Genomic DNA, 18455 nt, shown 5'->3' on the forward strand with positions numbered 1-18455 from the left:
CCACATAGCAATTTCCCCACACTGCCCCCACATAGTAATTTGTCCCCACATAGCAATTTCCCCACACTGTCCCCACATAGCAATTTCCCCACATTGTCCCCACATAGAAATTACCCCACACTGTCCCCACATAGCAATTTCCCCCACACTGCCCCCACACAATAGTTTCCCCCACACTGCCCCCACATAGTAATTTGCCCCCACACTGCCCCATATAGTAATTTGCCCCCACATAGTAGTCCCTCCCATAATAATTTGCCCCCACACTGCCCCCACATAGTAATTTGCCCCCACACTGCCCCATATAGTAATATGCCCCCACATAGTAGTCCCTCCCATAATAATTTGCCCCCACATAGTAATTTTCCCCCACATAGTAGTTCCTTCCATAATAGTTTGGCCCCACAGAGCCCCATATAGTAATTTGCCCCCACATAGTAGTCCCTCCCATGATAATTTGCCCCCACATAGTAATTTTCCCCCACACTGCCCCATAAAGTAATTTTCCCCCACCTAGTAATTTTCCCCCACACTGCCCCATATAGTAATTTGCCTTTAGTCCCTCCCATAATAATTTTCCCCAACATAGTAATTTGTCCCCACATAGTATTCCCTCCTATAATAATTTGGCCCCACACAGCCCCCACATTCCCCCCCATGTACTTGTTGTCTCTTCCCTAATATGTCCTCCTGTGTGCCCCCCCCTCACATGTCCCCCAAAGTAGGCACATGAAATAAAAAATGAAAAAATGAAAAAAAAAGAAAAGCTAAATACTCACCTATGTCCAGGGCCAGGCGCTTGCTCGCAGAGGAAGGCGGGATGAGGCAGGCGTGCACACATCACAGTGCTGCGTCCCGGCACAGGCACGCGATGACTTCATTACGCACGTCTGTGCCGGGATTTCAATACCGCATAGGCCTCAGGCCTACTAGTGATCGGCGACGGGACAGGGAGCTATGCGCTCCCATGCCTCGCCGCAGTATGTGGGCGTTCGGGTCGGCATTGGGCCACCCAGCGGTGCTGGGCCCGGGGCTGCGAACCCGAACGTACCTATTGTAATCCGCCACTGCATCTAAGTCTCCTATGGCCGCTTGCTTCTTTTTTGTAAAGAAGAAAGATGGATCCCTTAGACCGTGCCTAGATTTCCGGGAATTGAATCTCATTACTGTCCGGGACCCTTATCCCCTTCCCTTGATTCCGGATCTATTTGATCAGATTGTCGGTGCCAAGGTGTTTTCTAAGTTGGATTTAAGAGGATCTTATAATCTGATCAGAATCAGGGAAGGAGATGAATGGAAGACGACCTTCAATACCCCTGAGGGACACTTTAAGAATTTAGTCATGCCCTTTGGTTTAACTAATGCCCCTGCAGTCTTTCAGTGCTTTATCAACGACATTTTTCATCATTTGGTGGGGAGGTTTGTAGTTATTTACCTCGATGACATACTTATTTATTCTCCCGATATGAAGACCCATCAGGATCATTTGAGACAAGTGTTATTGACCCTTCGGAAGAATAGATTGTATACTAAGTTGGAAAAATGTGTGTTTGCTGTTCAAGAGCTGCTATTTTTGGGGTACTTGCTTTCTGCCTCCGGTTTTCATATGGATCCCGAAAAGGTCCGCTGCGGTACTGGAATGGGATCGACCGGAGAATCAGAAAGCCCTGATGCGGTTTTTAGGATTTACGAATTACTACAGAAAATTCATTCTGAATTATTCCACCATTGTCAAACCTCTGACAGATATGACTAAGAAGGGCGCTGACTTCTCTGTCTGGTCGGAGGAGGCATTGCAGGCCATTTCTTCTATTAAAAAATGTTTTGCTTCTGCTCCAATTCTGATGCAGCCTGATGTGTCTCAACCCTTCATTGTGGAGGTTGATGCATCAGAAGTAGGTGTCGGAGCAGTCTTGTCGCAGGGTCCCTCTCCCAGCAAATGGCGTCCATGTGTTTTTTTCTCCAAGAAACTCTCGGCCGCCGAAAGAAATTATGATGTGGGGAATAGAGAGTTGCGTCATTGGCTGGAAGGGGCTACTCATCTGATTACAGTATTAACCCACCATAAGAATCTGGCTTACCTGCAATCTGCTAAGCGTTTAAATCATAGGCAGGCTAGATGGTCATTATTTTTTACCAGGTTCAATTTTGTGGTCACCTATCGCCCTGGGGTTAAAAACGTCAAGGCGGATGCGTTGTCACGTAGCTTTCCTGGAGGGGGAGATTCAGAGGATCCCTCTCCAATTTTGGCTGATGGGGTGGTGGTTTCCGCCATTTACCCCGAGCTGGAGACGGAAGTGTTGGGGGCCCAAGAGGAGGCACCTGATTATTGTCCTCCAGACAAGTTGTTTGTTCCCTCTGAACTGCGATACAAAGTGTTCAAGGAACATCATGATACTGTCTTGCGGGACATCCTGGAAGTAGATCCACGGTAGATCTTATTTATGCAACTGGCCTGGGTTGCATAAAGATGTTGAAGGTTATGGAGAAGCTTGTGAGACCTGTGGTCGCGCAAAGGTGGCTCACACGCGGCCATCGGGATCTCTTCTTCCTTTGTCCATCCCGTCTCGTCCTTGGGTGCATATGTCCATGGACTTTATTACTGATTTGCCGAGTTCTTCTGGGAAAACTGTGATTTTGGCGGTAGTGGACCTCTTTAGCAAGATGGCTCAATTTGTGCCATTATCAGGTTTGCCCAATGTGAAAACCCTTGCTCAGGTTTTTATTGATAACATTGTGAAACTACATGGTGTTCCCTCTGATGTGGTGTCTGATAGGGGGACACAATTTGTTTCCAGGTTTTGGAAGGCATTTTGTTCTTGCATGGGTATTCAGTTATCTTTCTCTTTGGCCTTTCATCCTCAGTCGAATGGTCAAATAGAGTGCACTAACCAAAGCCTGGAGACATATTTGAGGTGTTTTGTCGCTGAGAATCAGGATGAGTGGTCATCGTTCTTGTCTTGAATTTGCCTTGAATAACCGCAGGCAGGAGTCAACTGATAAGTCACCATTTTTTGGCGCGTATGGTTTTCAGTTTGGTACTTTTTCTGGGACCATATCTTCTGGGATACCGGAGGAGGAGAGGTTCTATTCCTCTTTGTCATCTATCTAGCGGAAGATTCAAGTCAATTTGAAAAAGATGGGTGAAAGATATAAAAGGATGGCTGACAGGAGACGTATGACTGGTCCGGACCTGTGTGTGGGTGATTTGGTGTGGTTGTCCACTAAGAATATTAAGCTGAAGGTACCCTCTTAGAAATTGGGTCTAAGATTTATTGGTCCATACAAAATCGCGGCCATTGTCAATCCGGTTGCGTTTCGTCTGGAACTTCCGCAGGACTGGAAGATCCATGATGTATTTCACAGGTCCTTGTTGAAAAAGTATGTAGAACCTGCGGAACCATCTCCTTTGCCTCCTCCTCCTGTTTTGGTTGATGGTAATCTGGAATTTCAGATCTCTAGGATTCTCGACTCTCATGTTCTTCGCGGTTCCCTTCAGTACCTGGTGCATTGGAGGGGATATGGTCCCAAAAAAAGAATGTGGGTTCCGGCTACCGATGTAATGATAGCCGCCTTGTGAACGCCTTTCACAGGGCACACCTGGATAGAGTTGGGCCTGGGTGTCCGGAGGTCACCCGTAGAAGGTGCCCTGTGGGTGGTTTAGGAGATCTGTCAGAATTGCTGCACGTGACTCGACCTGATAGTTTGTTTGTTGTGGGTTTGAGCACAGTTCCATCTTCTCCCAGGTGGTGTTCTTTTGGTGATTAGTGAAGCTATTTGTACCTCCCTTTTTCCCTATAGCCTTTGCAGGTTATAGTTCTACCTTGTGTGATCTTTGGATGCTTGTTAGATCGTCTGCTCCTTCTCGTATCAGATAAGTCTTTTCCCTTCTCTTTTCCCTTTTGGTTTCTGTTTTGTCTAGTCCTCTAGTGGGTACGCTAGCGCCTTCGGTGGTAGAAGGCGCTGGGTGTCTCTTACCCTTTTTCCCTATTGCTGAGGGTCTGTTTAGTGTGTTATAGTCTTAGGCACGGGGACATGTGTATATCTACCATTGAGGTATGCACATGGGCTTAGCAGCATATGGAAAGTGTGTCAGGGATTGCTAGGAGGTGACCTTGTTTTTCCCTAGCTTGTGGGTCCTAGTTCGTTGTTTAGTTTGTCTTTCAGTTTGCTGTTCCCTTCCCTACCTATTGTGACATATACTGCTTGCAAAAAACTAAATAAGCATAAAACAGAGAACGCATGCAAAGTGGAGTATAATATAAGAATAAACAAGAAACAGCTCATGTGAAACAATGGGAGTCATCTACGTGCTCGAGTGCCCTTCTGATTTCCACTACATGGGTCAGACCCTCTATAAATTGAAGACCCACGTACAGGAGCATACTGGTAATATTAAAAAGTGTCTTGAGACAAAAAGTGTTCTGTTGCATTTTAGAAAATATAGTGGAAATCGAAGAGGTCTGAAATTAGTTGGCTTGGAATTGTGAGGGAGGTACTAAAAAGGGAATTCCATGTTTGATTGGATAAGGAGGTCATGTGGTACTTTAAAAAGCCAAGAGGTTAGTGCTTTAAATTCTTTAAATTGATTAATGCGGTTATATTTAATGTGATTGTTGAATTTTGATATTGAGTAAATTATGTATGAGATGTATACATTAAGCTACTTTCACACTAGCGTTTTTTGCGAATCCATCATGGATCTGCAAAAACGCTTCCGGTTGTAGTATCTTTAACATAGCCATGACGGATCCATCATGAACTCCATTGAAAGTTAATGGGGGACAGATCCGTTTTCTATTGTGCCAGATTGTGTCAGAGGAAACGGATCCGTCCCCATTGACTTACATTGTGTGCCAGGACGGATCCGTTTGGCTTCGCTTTGTCAGGACAGCAAAATACTGCAGGCCGCCTTCAGAGCGGAATGGTGACTGAAAGGAGGCAAACTGAGGCATTCTGAGTGGATCCTTTTTCATTCAGAATGCATTAGAATGCAAACTGATCAGTTTTGGACCGCTTGTGAGTAACATATGGACAACTTATGCCCTTGAGAAACTGGTGAGAAACCTTGGTCAGGCGAGTCTAAACCAGCAGGCTTATATCTACAGGGAGTGCAGAATTATTAGGCAAGTTGTATTTTTGAGGATTAATTTTATTATTGAACAACAACCATGTTCTCAATGAACCCAAAAAACTCATTAATATCAAAGCTGAATATTTTTGGAAGTAGTTTTTAGTTTTAGCTATTTTAGGGGGATATCTGTGTGTGCAGGTGACTATTACTGTGCATAATTATTAGGCAACTTAACAAAAAACAAATATATACCCATTTCAATTATTTATTTTTACCAGTGAAACCAATATAACATCTCAACATTCACAAATATACATTTCTGACATTCAAAAACAAAACAAAAACAAATCAGTGACCAATATAGCCACCTTTCTTTGCAAGGACACTCAAAAGCCTTCCATCCATGGATTCTGTCAGTGTTTTGATCTGTTCACCATCAACATTGCGTGCAGCAGCAACCACAGCCTCCCAGACACTGTTCAGAGAGGTGTACTGTTTTCCCTCCTTGTAAATCTCACATTTGATGATGGACCACAGGTTCTCAATGGGGTTCAGATCAGGTGAACAAGGAGGCCATGTCATTAGATTTTCTTCTTTTATACCCTTTCTTGCCAGCCACGCTGTGGAGTACTTGGACGCGTGTGATGGAGCATTGTCCTGCATGAAAATAATGTTTTTCTTGAAGGATGCAGACTTCTTCCTGTACCACTGCTTGAAGAAGGTGTCTTCCAGAAACTGGCAGTAGGACTGGGAGTTGAGCTTGACTCCATCCTCAACCCGAAAAGGCCCCACAAGCTCATCTTTGATGATACCAGCCCAAACCAGTACTCCACCTCCACCTTGCTGGCGTCTGAGTCGGACTGGAGCTCTCTGCCCTTTACCAATCCAGCCACGGGCCCATCCATCTGGCCCATCAAGACTCACTCTCATTTCATCAGTCCATAAAACCTTAGAAAAATCAGTCTTGAGATATTTCTTGGCCCAGTCTTGACGTTTCAGCTTGTGTGTCTTGTTCAGTGGTGGTCGTCTTTCAGCCTTTCTTATCTTGGCCATGTCTCTGAGTATTGCACACCTTGGGCTTTTGGGCACTCCAGTGATGTTGCAGCTCTGAAATATGGCCAAACTGGTGGCAAGTGGCATCTTGGCAGCTGCACGCTTGACTTTTCTCAGTTCTTGGGCAGTTATTTTGCGCCTTGGTTTTTCCACATGCTTCTTGCGACCCTGTTGACTATTTTGAATGAAACGCTTGATTGTTCGATGATCACGCTTCAGAAGCTTTGCAATTTTAAGAGTGCTGCATCCCTCTGCGAAATATCTCACTATTTTTGACTTTTCTGAGCCTGTCAAGTCCTTCTTTTGACCCATTTTGCCAAAGGAAAGGAAGTTGCCTAATAATTATGCACACCTGATATAGTGTGTTGATGTCATTAGACCACACCCCTTCTCATTACAGAGATGCACATCACCTAATATGCTTAATTGGTAGTAGGCTTTCGAGCCTATACAGCTTGGAGTAAGACAACATGCAGAAAGAGGATGATGTGGTCAAAATACTCATTTGCCTAATAATTCTGCACGCAGTGTATATGCGCAATCAGCGGCGTACATAGAAATCACTGGGCTCCATGGCAAGAATCTAATTTGGGCCCCCATGCTCAATTCATAGCCCTTCCCAATTCCCATTCCTGGCCAGTATATACAGCAGTGTACTGATATGTGAGGTATGATGTATAAATTACAGCTCTATTATACCTCATACATGTACCTCACATATCAGTACACTGCTGTATATACTATATATCTGTAAAAAACGACATCTATTATACCTCGTACCTCACATATCAGTACACTGCTGTATATACTGTAGATAGAGGAGGGTATTCCTTGTCACAGAAGAATGGCTGAAATGCAAGGACAGTCTCCCGGGCTTTCCCAGGACTCTCTACAAACTAAAGTGTTGTATGACTAGATTTATCAGGTGCGGACATAAAGGGAGCATGTTCTAGCTCCCAAATGCAGTGTGACCACGATGTTCTGGCCATTGCTGCTGACCACCTTGCCCATTCGGAGTTGGGATGGAGACAGTCAGTGGGATGTTTAAAGCACTTTAGCAAAGTGTCGGCTGTGGGGTAGTCTCACATTGTGCATTCAGCTCTAACTCGGCAGGTTAACACTCCACTTTACACATATGATAAGAGGGAGTGGGAGTGACACTCTGCTGCTGTTAGGGCTGGAAGCAGGGGCATAGTTATAAGGGTCACAGCAGTCGCAATTGCAACTGAGGGGCCCACAAACTTAAATCTACATCAGCTCCCTTGCTGGCATAGAGTTAAGACATTTTCTACGCCAAAAAACTGACGCAGAAAAGACTGAAAGAGATGTGCCTGCCGGCCAGCCCTCTTCCCCAACCATGCTACACCTCGACCTGTCGGAACATGACCAGGGAAAAGTCACAGATTTTGTCGCAAAATGGTGTTAGACGATATCTACCACTGATATTCGCAACAAAAGTGGCATATATGAGTTCATAAATGAGCCCTTATGTGTTTATTGTTTTTTATTTGGCACCGTGATGTTGGAGCACTTTGGAGGTGGAGGTTCACTATGCGGGCATCTACTGGGGCATTAAATAGGGACTTTTTTTGTGGCACACATAAGGGAGCATGTTCTTGTACTGTATCACATTATGGGGACATTGGCTCTACTAGGGGCATCAATAGGGTGCATTTTTGTACTGGCACACAGAAGGCATCATTTTTTGCATTGGCACGCATTATAAGGGGACATTCTTTGCAGTGGCGCACATTATGAGGGGTACTTTTTGGCACATTATAAAGGGGTATTTATGTACAAGTGCACATTATAAGGGGGCGTTTTTCTACTGGCACACATTTTAAAGAAAATTACTACTACTGGGGGACAATGGGGAACCTGATTACTAGTATGGGTACAATGGGGGCATTATTACTATTAGCACTGTTAACACTAAGTGCACTCTGGCAGATAGTTCTATTGGTGGGACTTTTAGGAGCACTATTGATGTGGGGGGCACCCTGGCACGGTATCAGCTGAGAACAATTATTTTTGGGGGGACCTTATGTTTACACTATTAGTGTCAGGGACACTATTTGCTGGGCAAAGCTTTTTTTTTTAGGGCAATGTGTGCCAATAATCAATGAAGGGGCACTATCTGTACTAGTATTTTCAAGGACACTGTTTTTGCAGTATAGCATTGGGGAGCAAAGTGGAGCACAGTATTGGGGGTGGCAGGATGGGGTGTTCAGATGGTTAGAGGATGATGGAAAAGTAGGAAACTAAGATGTCTGTTTGTCAAACTCTGCAGAGACAATATATGGCTGAGAGAAATCATCATGGTGGTCTGGTTTGAATGGAGAAGATGAGGAAAGAGAACATCTACATCAGAGGAGACGTCACTGGATGTAATAAGTATGTGCCGTTATATTTTACTGTATGTTTGTAGCTCTGTATGTAATATTTTCCAAGTTTGTCTTTAACAGTAGGGCTGGAGGGAAGGTGTTTGGTTGATAATTTGGCATGGAGGGTGGGGCAACATTGAAATTTCTGCCTTAGGCAGCAGAAAGACTAGGTGCACCCCTGCCCCTTGCCACAAAGCACTAATGAAAGGGGGCCCAAGCTCCAATCTTGCACCAGGGCCAATGAACCTTTAGTTACCCCTCTAGATGGGAGAATGTCCATGGAGGTGGAACTGAAATAGGCAGAGAAGCACCTGGTGTGTGAACCAGACCGACACAAATATATAGATGTAAATAGGACCTGCCTTTTTTTGCTGTGCTACAGTACCTCGTCGTGAAAAACATTGACCTACTGGCCCATGATAGACATGTATTGTCCTTGCCCATTTACAGCTGCTTCAGGTGGTGTCCATGGTAGTATGCATCTTGATGCACAATGAGAATTGCAATAGCGGCCCATGTTCTCCACTGGCAGGGATGGATGTTTGGGAGAAATAATGACGGTTAGGTTTCTTCTAGTGAGGCTGAGTGCACGCCATCAGTTCCCTAAAGACATAAGAATCCACTAAATGGTACGGCAGAGACTCCGCCGCCAGCAGCTTGGCTGTCATGTTCGGGTGTGGGAGGGAAACACCACACCGAACATAGGATGGAAAGGAGTGAGGGAATAAGGCCTTGAAACTAGGGAAAGGAGATGGACACCTCCTATTAAAACCGTAATCAAAGTCCTGACTAACTACCAGTATAAACAGACCCCAGAGGTTTATACACCGGAATACATAGTGTCCCAACTCACCCTATAGGACCCTGGTACTAATGTAAGGACTAAGACAACCTGTTCCTTCAAAAGGAAGGACAAACAGGATTTCCATTAATACAAATGACAGGGAAATGCAACACACAAAATAACCCAAACAAAATACAAAAGGGAAAGAAAACACTTAACCTCAAGTGGCTATGGCAGCACCAGGAACTCAGCCGAGAGCCACACACCAGCTATCCACAACTCCAACAGAAGCTATAAACCGCATAGCTTAGTGGGGGAAACAACACTAAATAGAGAAGGTTAAATGACCATAAAAGCCACACCTGGGGAAAGAAGGGGGTGGCAAGCACCAGAAACAACACAGACGTCATTTGATCCAAACGGAAAACATGTCAGATCAAACCAGGTGTTCCCAGTCTCACCGATCTCCTGCCACCCGTCGCGGGAATGTCCATGACATTGGCCAGGTGGGAGCTAAGCTTGTGCACCAGCGGATTGCTGGGTGAGTAGAGTTGTTTTCTGGCCAAGCATTCCTTTATCGATGGCTAATGATGGAGCGGAGGAGGAGAAGTCTGAGCGCGAGAAGCAGTAATTGATAATGCTGACAACAAGGACACTGCACAGCACATGGATGCGGCTTGACTGCCACAAAGAAGACCGGGAGAAGGACACTCTTGTTGAGCTAGCTGGCAGCTACTATTATTTTCCCACTGGATAGGTTGATGACACTTCATGTGCTGCAATAGTGCCATGGTACCTACGTTTGTGTTGGAATGCCCACAGCTTATTTTAATCCTGTAGATCTTGCACTCGGCAATGCTTTTGTCTTCTGGCACTGTGGAGAAAAACTGCCAGAGATATTTGCATACTTCTCACAGAGCCAAGCTTGGCCTTGGTCTGGCATCTTTTGAGCCTGTGCCCACAGTATCAGCAGCCTCACCATTTTCCTAGCTGACTATAATGGAAGTAGGTCGGACTCTAGAATTTTTACGGAGGTTCTGAACATACATTGCTTCTGCTCTGTATTGTCGCCACTGCCACCACCTTTCTCCTCTAATGTTACCTGATATTGCAACCATCTGATTCGGCTTCCAAGTCTTGACCAACATACAAACATCATCCTCATGCCCCACGCCACTTTTACCAGACTGTGATATGTCATCATGGGCTCCTTGGCCCCCTCCCGATTCATTGCTCTGTATTTGCCTGAATGCCACTGTCGTTACCTCTGCCCCTACTGCTGGCCCTACCCTGGCTACTGGTGCTACTACCACCACCAACACAGTTGTGCATGAGGTCCCCCTCCTTCTCCTTAACCTCCTCCTCATGGCAGTCCAAACATTGACTGTTCTTGCACAAATCATCAACAGGGAGACTCTTCTGACTATCTTACGTAGTGCAGTGAAGACAGAGAGGATGCCACTAAAACTAAAAGGCTTCCCTGGAGTTGCAAGGAAGAGGAGCAGCAGGAAGAATGCACTGAGCCCTGGTTCCAAGGCACAATGTCAGACTCAGAGGTGACCTCCACATCACCCTGTTGCAACTGAGAGGAGGAGTGAGTCATCCAGTCCACAATCTCATCGTCTTTGACCTCAATAATAATGTTGCGCCTTTCGGAAGCCAGGGAAAACTGTGGCCTACTTCTACTACAGCTACTACTACTGACTGGATGGCCGGTGCTGTTACTGCTGATACTACGGACATTCTGCCCCCTTCCATTTTCTAGAGATTTTATTATGAGGCCTATACATTAAAAGTCAAAGGTTTTGTACACACAGATTATTAAACGGTACTAGCAAAATCGCAAGTGATTTTCTGAAATTTAAAGACAGAGGTGCAACTAAATGTCTCCCTTTGTAAAATCACACTACACACTGGTATTGACAATTTACTTAAGTAATTATGCAAAATTTGCTATTCATGTAGCAGCATGGATATAACAATGAAATGTTTGTAGTAAAATGTCTTTGAATTACACAATGCAATAATGTGTTTGGTAAAATGGATATAACAATTCAATGTTGCGGTAAAGTGTCTGAACTATGCATTCAATATCACAGGTATAATGATGCAATTTTTGTAGTAAAATCTAATCTTTTGCTGTAACTACCCGTTATCTTTCAGCAATATGCAACATGTTTAATAAGGCTTATGCACACGGCTGTACCATGTTTTGCGGTCCGCAAATCACGGACCCACAAAACACGGATACTGGCCATGTGGATTCCGCATTTTGTGGAACGGAATGTCCAGCCCTTAATAGACCAGTCCTATTCTTGTCCGTGATATGGATAAGAATAGGACATATTCTATATTTTTTGTGGGGTTGCGGAACGGATGTATGGATGTGGACAGCAACTCGTTGGAGTTCCACCTTGCATATGCTGAAGTGTCTGTACAAGCAGCGTAAAGTGGTTAATTGATTACATCATGACCCTCAGCAGGGAGCATGTGTTATTTTGAGGTCAGTCAGTGGCAGGTCATCAGGGGCGCATGTCACATATTCTTGCCACTTGAAGAGGCCATCATATTTGTGAGTAGGGACAACTGGATGAATGATGTCATCCTCTTGATATTTATATTAGAGCAAATGTTCACACTGATACAACAGCTTCTACATCTTGATGGCCACCCTGTGGCTGTTGGGGACTAGTGATGAGCGGCAGGGGCAATATTCGAATTAGCGATATTTCACAAAAATTTTGTAGAATATTCATCATATATTCGTGAATTTGCGAATTCGAGATTATATTCTTGATTGTGAAAATCGGCAATGTATTATTCGCGTAATACCGGTGAGGGGTAGGCTACTTTTCTTTTGGTTGCTAGGGATGTTGCTAAGCAGTGACAAAGCCTTCTGATTGGCCCACAAGCTAGAAGAAGGGAGGGAGGGATGATCACCTGTTAAAAAACTAAATATTCGCGAATTCGCGAAGTGCCGATATTCGCAAAAAAAAATTAGCTTTTCGAATATTCGCACTCAACACTATTGAAGACCCCTGCAGACAAAGTCCCATGGAGGAGAAAGTGGAAGAGAATGAAGGGCTACAACTAGAATAGGCTCCGAAACACTTTATCTGACATCCTAATAAATTACTGGTTTTAGTGCATCCTTGTCATACTTAACTTTCCACAATGAGCAGCGTGCAGACCTTTTTTCTTCTTCTCTGTGCATCTAGCTGTGAGTCTGGCCATCTGTAAACAGATCGGAATGTGCAGCAAGCCCGCTGGAAGATACTCACATGAGCATGTCTCTCTTCTCTTTCTGTAAAACACAAGTTGTTAACCTACTATGAGATATTCCCCCCCGCCATCCCCTGACACAGATTTCAGAGTAGTATTTCCAGTGTTTTCACTCAGAGATTTTAAATGCTACCTCTGTATTGTAAAACACGTTACACACTTGTATTGCTATTTGTCACAAAAAACAAATCTTGATTTGTCTGGGGATGCCCTGACACAGATTTCATTCTTGTATTTCACATGTTTTCATTTAGAGATTTAAAACGCTACCCAGTATGTATTGAAAAACACACGTTGCACACTTGTATAGCTTTTTTCGCCAAAAAAATTAATAAAAGTCCTTTAACTGTCTGGAGATATCCTGACACATATTTCAGACAACGATTTCACATGTTTTCATGAGATTTCAAATGCTACCATCTGTATTTTAAAATGCATGTTGCATACTAGTATAGCTTTTGTCGCAAGAAAAAGTCCTTTAACTGTCTGGAGATGCCGTGAGACAGATTTCGGACTAATATTTAACGTGTTTTCACTCAGATTTTAAACTCTATCCTCTGTATTTTAAGACATACATTGCACACTTGTATTGTTATATTTTGCAAAAAAAATTAAAAATTGAACTGTGTGGAGATTCCCTGACACAGATTTCGGTCTAGTATTGCATGCATTTTCACTCAGACATTTAAACCACTACTTTCTGTATTGTAAAACACATGTTTCACTCTTGTATTGCTATTTTTCCAAAAAATGGGGCCTTGATATGTGTAGAGACGCCCTGACAGATTTTGGTCTAGTATATACCCTCAGTATTGTAAAACACACGTTGCACACGTTTGCTATTTTCCCAAACCCCCAAAAAATAAAAAAAATTAAATTGGAACCCTCTATAATCTTAGTTGCTTTTACAGCAGCTGCTTGTTACTGAGCACTGCCACCATGTTACAGCAATGAGTGTGGAACCACTGTATTAACCAACAGATTTGGCTTTGGGCTAAAGATAAAGCCTTATCCTGGCAATCCCCTTGTATTTACTTTTTAACCCTTATAAAGAGACCTGGACTTTGCTGTGGGGGAGGTACCAGGTCACTACTTTTTGGAGTATTCTCTGTGTGGTTAACAGCTGACGCACAGGGGTCAGAGACACAGGTGCAGGGTACCAAAGGGTCTGATGGACTTATAGACAGGGAAAGGCCAAGGTCAAGGCTGGCAAAGTATGTCAAATACAGTAACAGGTCAGAGGTCAGGGCAGGCATCATATAATCAATATGGGTAACAGGCACAGGTCAGACAGCAAAGGGTAAAATACAGGTAAACATGCAAAGTTGAGTACATGGGCAGACAAAGTACAGCACACATAGCAGGAACTTGGCAAACTAACAGAGCTATTGTTCAGGCAACATCCCCCTGGGCAATGTGTCTGAATAAAGATTAGGGTGTGAGTGTACTAACCCTCTAAGAGCCAGAGGGAGGAGGTGAACATGTCCTATAGGTGCAGGAAAAGAGGCCTACCTGGGAAACAGGCTACAGTCTACAGGGAAGGACAGCTAGACAAGAGTCTGACCCACCAGATAAGTGCAAAGCAACACAACATACATAGTCTTGTCCACTTTTAATGCCTTCCTTAAAGGGCTTCTGTCACCCCATTAAACCGTTTTTTTTTTTTTCTTTACTAATAACCCCTACACTGCGATCTCATCATACATACGCTAATTAATGATTTTCGTTCAGTAGAATTTGTTAAAAATCGATTTTTATAATATGTAAATTACCTTGCTACCAGCAAGTAGGGCGGCTACTTGCTGGTAGCAGCCGCATCCTCCGATGGTAATGACGCCCCCTCTGCTTGTTGATTGACAGGGCCAGCGGACGGGATCTTTCTCCGCTGGCCCTGCCTGTTTTCATTCAATATCTGGTGCCTGCGCCGCGGCCGTACCTCTCTTCAATCTGCGCAGGCGCACTGAGAGGCGGCCACTCACTCGGCCGCTCCATCCTCAATGCGCCTGCGCCGATGACGTCACATCTACACCCGGCGCAGGCGCATTGAGGAGCGAGCGGCCGAGTGAGTGGCCGCCTCTCAGTGCGCCTGCGCAGATTGAAGAGAGGTACGGCCGCGGCGCAGGCGCCAGATATTGAATCAAAACAGGCAGGGCCAGCACAGAACGATTCCGTTCCCTGGCCCTGTCAATCAACAAGCGGAGGGGGCGTCATTACCATCGGAGGATGCGGCTGCTACCAGCAAGTAACCGCCCTACTGCTGGTAGCAAGGTAATTTACATATTATAAAAATCGTTTTTTAACAAATTCTACTGAACGAAAATCATTAATTAGCTTATGTATGATGAGATCGCAGTGTAGGGATTATTAGTAAAGAAAAAAAAAAAAAAAGTTTAATGGGCTGACAGAAGCCCTTTAAAGCCCTTTGCTCCTTTACATATCTTAACAGAATTCTGAGGCAAAAAGTTATTTTTCTGTTTGACCTCTTGGCATTTTTGTAAAACAATACATATACAAAATCATGTTTTCTTTGACTTCTTCTTATCTCTATCTACAGATTATATTCCAGTTGCTCACAATAAGATCTCCAGGTAAATGGTATCCACCACCTGTCAGTTTTCTGTCTTCAAATGCATCGCAAGTCCTAAAAACCTCATCCATCTTAGACCAAGAAGAGATTCAGGGACTAATCAAGCTGATCCAATGGCCTGAGGTCCCCAGTGGAGTGGACTTCATGTCTTCTACAAGTCCAAAGACCACATTTTATGTTTTGCTGCATCCACAAGAAGTCTACAACATAGGAGATCGTATAACTGTTGTCATATTTGCTCGGGATCATTATAGTCGCCCAAAAACCTATGGAGGAGATTATTTTCTGGCCAAGTTGCATTCTCCAAAGCTGAAAGCTGGAGTAACAGGTGCAGTCACCGACCACAGAAATGGCAGATATTCAGTCACGTTCCTTCTGCTCTGGCCTGGAGATGCCGAGGTTCACATCTCTCTTATACATTCCAGTGAAGCCGTTTCCATTCTGAGCAGGAAAAGAGACAAGGTGAAAGCAGAGATTTATTTTTCTTAGTTTTGATGCCTGTTGAGTAGAGTTGAGCGCGAATATTCGAATAGCGAATTTTTATTTCGAATATTGCAACTTCGAGAATTTGCAAATATTTAGAATATAGTGCTATATATTCGTTATAGCGAATATTCGTCATTTTTTTCCATCTGAACACATGATTCCTCCCTGCTTCTTGCTTGTGGGCCAATGAGTCATCGGCCCACAAGCAACTTAAGCAGGGAGGAATCATGACTTTAGATGGGAAAAATGACGAATATTCCAAAAAACTATATAGCACTAAATCGAATATATTAGTTTTTTTTTAGAATATTCATCTTTTTTTTTTCAATCTGTACAGTTTTTCCACTTCGGCATACTCCTCCCCGACAAGCGTCCCCATCACCATGGGAACGCCTGGGGGTTAAAATATGCCATCGGATCTAAGTTTTCACGATCTCAGTGGGATTGTGAAAACTCAGATCCGATGGTATATTCTAACCCGCAGGCGTTTCCATGGTGACAGGGACGCTTGCCTGGGGGTTAGAATATACCATCGGACCATGGTGATGGGGACGCTTGTCGGGGAAGAGTATGCCAAAGTGGAAAAACTGTACAGATTGAAAAAAAAAAAAGATGAATATTCTAAAAAACTAATATATTCGATATAGTGCTATATATTTGTTTTTTAGAATATTCGTAATATTCTAAAACAAGAATATATAGCAATATAGCGAATATTCAAAAAAACAAATGTAGAGCAATTTAGCTAATATAGTGCTATAATCTTCTTTGTCTAATAGTTGTAATTGTTTTCTCATCTGAAGTTCAGATTATAAAAAAAAAGAATATAGCACTATATTAGCTAAATTGCTCTATATTAATTTTTATTCGAATATTCGCTATATTGCTATATATTTTTGTTTTAGAATATTACGAATATTCAGAAAAAACGAATATAGCACTATATTAGTGTATTGCTCTATATATTTGTTTTTTAGAATATTCGTAATTTTTTTTTATCTGAAGTCATGACTTCAGATGGAAAAAAATTACGAATATTCTAAAAAATTAATACTATATAGCACTATATTCTATAGTGCTATATATTCGTTTTTGACCCACGCCTGTATTGATCGCGTAATATTCGCATATTATGCGATCATTACCTTGCCGATATTTTGAGTAAAAAAAAAGTAGAATATAACGAATATTCGAATTCGCGAATGTTCAACAAATATTCTACAAAATATTTACGAAATATCGCAAATTCGAATATGACCCCTGCTGCTCATCACTACAGTTAAGTGGATCATAAATGATTCAGATGCCAGCAGATTATGTTAATGCTGATAAATGTGCAGCAAAAAATGATGAATTTTATGTAAGCCTATATACAACCTGTTCTAAAGGAATATATCTTTGGTTTTGTTCCAGGTGCCCTTTAAATTTGAAAACCCAATGTGATCTACATTATATAGCTTGCATTTTTTTTAGAGATGAGCTAATTCCTTTGCATTCTGGTCCAAATCAATTCTAGTCAAATCAAAAGTGATTAATTTAGCCTGAAAATTGGTATATGGCACTCTGAGGTCTCCTAGGACTCTTTTTTTATTATTATTTTTTAATTCTCTCTGTCTTTCTTTCAAGCTCTTTAACACAAAGATGGCAATAGTAAATAATGTCACAGTGACACTGACATAAATAGCTGTATCAGCAACAGTACAGTGTGGATGTGGAAAGCATAAGCTGTATAGCGGTAACAATAGCATTACAACATGGAACCTAACAAACAAGACAATAGATGTGCGGCTGTGTAGCGATAGCAGTAGTGGCAAGGCCAAGATGTGCAGGGGTACTGTTAGTGGAAAGGCAGTAGCTGTATGGTAGAAGTGGTAGTAGAGGGAGGAGCAGATGTGATGGCGACAGCAGCAGCAATGCAGTATGGAACATGATGGCTGGCAGACAGTAGCAATGACATGATTGGGTCATTGATAAATATCCACAGTCAATGATGGCAAATCTATCCTCACAGATCAATGCTTCATTCGTTTTGACAAATGTGATATTTTGGACAACTTTGGGTGTGACAACACCACCTGAAGAGCTGAAAACCCTCTCTGAGATGACATTGGAGGCTGGACAAGACACTACTGAGAGAGCATACTGGGCCAGTTTTTGCCACTGTTCCAATCTGCCTATCCAGAAGTCTATGGGGTCAGGGAGAAGGGTATGTGCCGGACAAAGACACAGTGCAGGTAGAACTGACCCTAGTTATTCAGGCGGTGCATATCTGTTTAGTGATGAGCTTCAGCCTGGCATGGCACATAAAAAACTGCTCCATCATGTTGCTCAAACTGAACTAGCTTCTGCTGCTTGTCATAGCGGAGATGTTGGGAAGTCAGTGATACAGCGAGGAACCGAGAGAGGTAGCAATACCAGAATAGGACCATTGCAAAAAGGTTGTTTTATTGTTATTTGGTTAAGTCAAATGTTCTTATTTGCTGTATTTGCCTACTCAGTAGTAATGTATAAATAGGTGGATGTTAACAACCTTAACTCAACCCCCTTTAGGATGCTATGAGATGGACCTGGGTCTGCCCCCTAGTCAGTGATCATCTGTTCTTAGTTGAGGAAGAGAGAGGAACTCCATGTGCTTACTCTTTAGGACTAGGCCTGAGTCATAAAGAACCATCATTTCCTAGACAGTTACAGCTCAAAATGTTAATTTATCCAAAACAGAGAGAGAGAAAGAGAGAGAAAGATTAATTTGAAAGGTCCAGAATCTACAAGGAGTCAGTTAACTCTTTGCAGTAGTCCTTCTGAAAA

At 43.1% G+C, this 18455-nt stretch overlaps 1 protein-coding gene across 1 annotated transcript in view; it reads left to right on the forward strand.

The window, feature by feature from the left end:
- Window positions 1-18455, forward strand: part of LOC121001658 (NXPE family member 3-like) — a 145676-nt gene that overhangs the window by 79109 nt on the left and 48112 nt on the right. Inside the window, exon 2 of the mRNA XM_040432832.1 lies at window positions 15132-15626. Coding sequence (XP_040288766.1) covers window positions 15132-15626 — 495 coding nt within the window. The remainder of the gene's footprint in view (window positions 1-15131; window positions 15627-18455) is intronic.

Source organism: Bufo bufo, chromosome 5, assembly GCF_905171765.1.
Source record: "Bufo bufo chromosome 5, aBufBuf1.1, whole genome shotgun sequence".
NCBI lineage: Eukaryota > Metazoa > Chordata > Amphibia > Anura > Bufonidae > Bufo > Bufo bufo.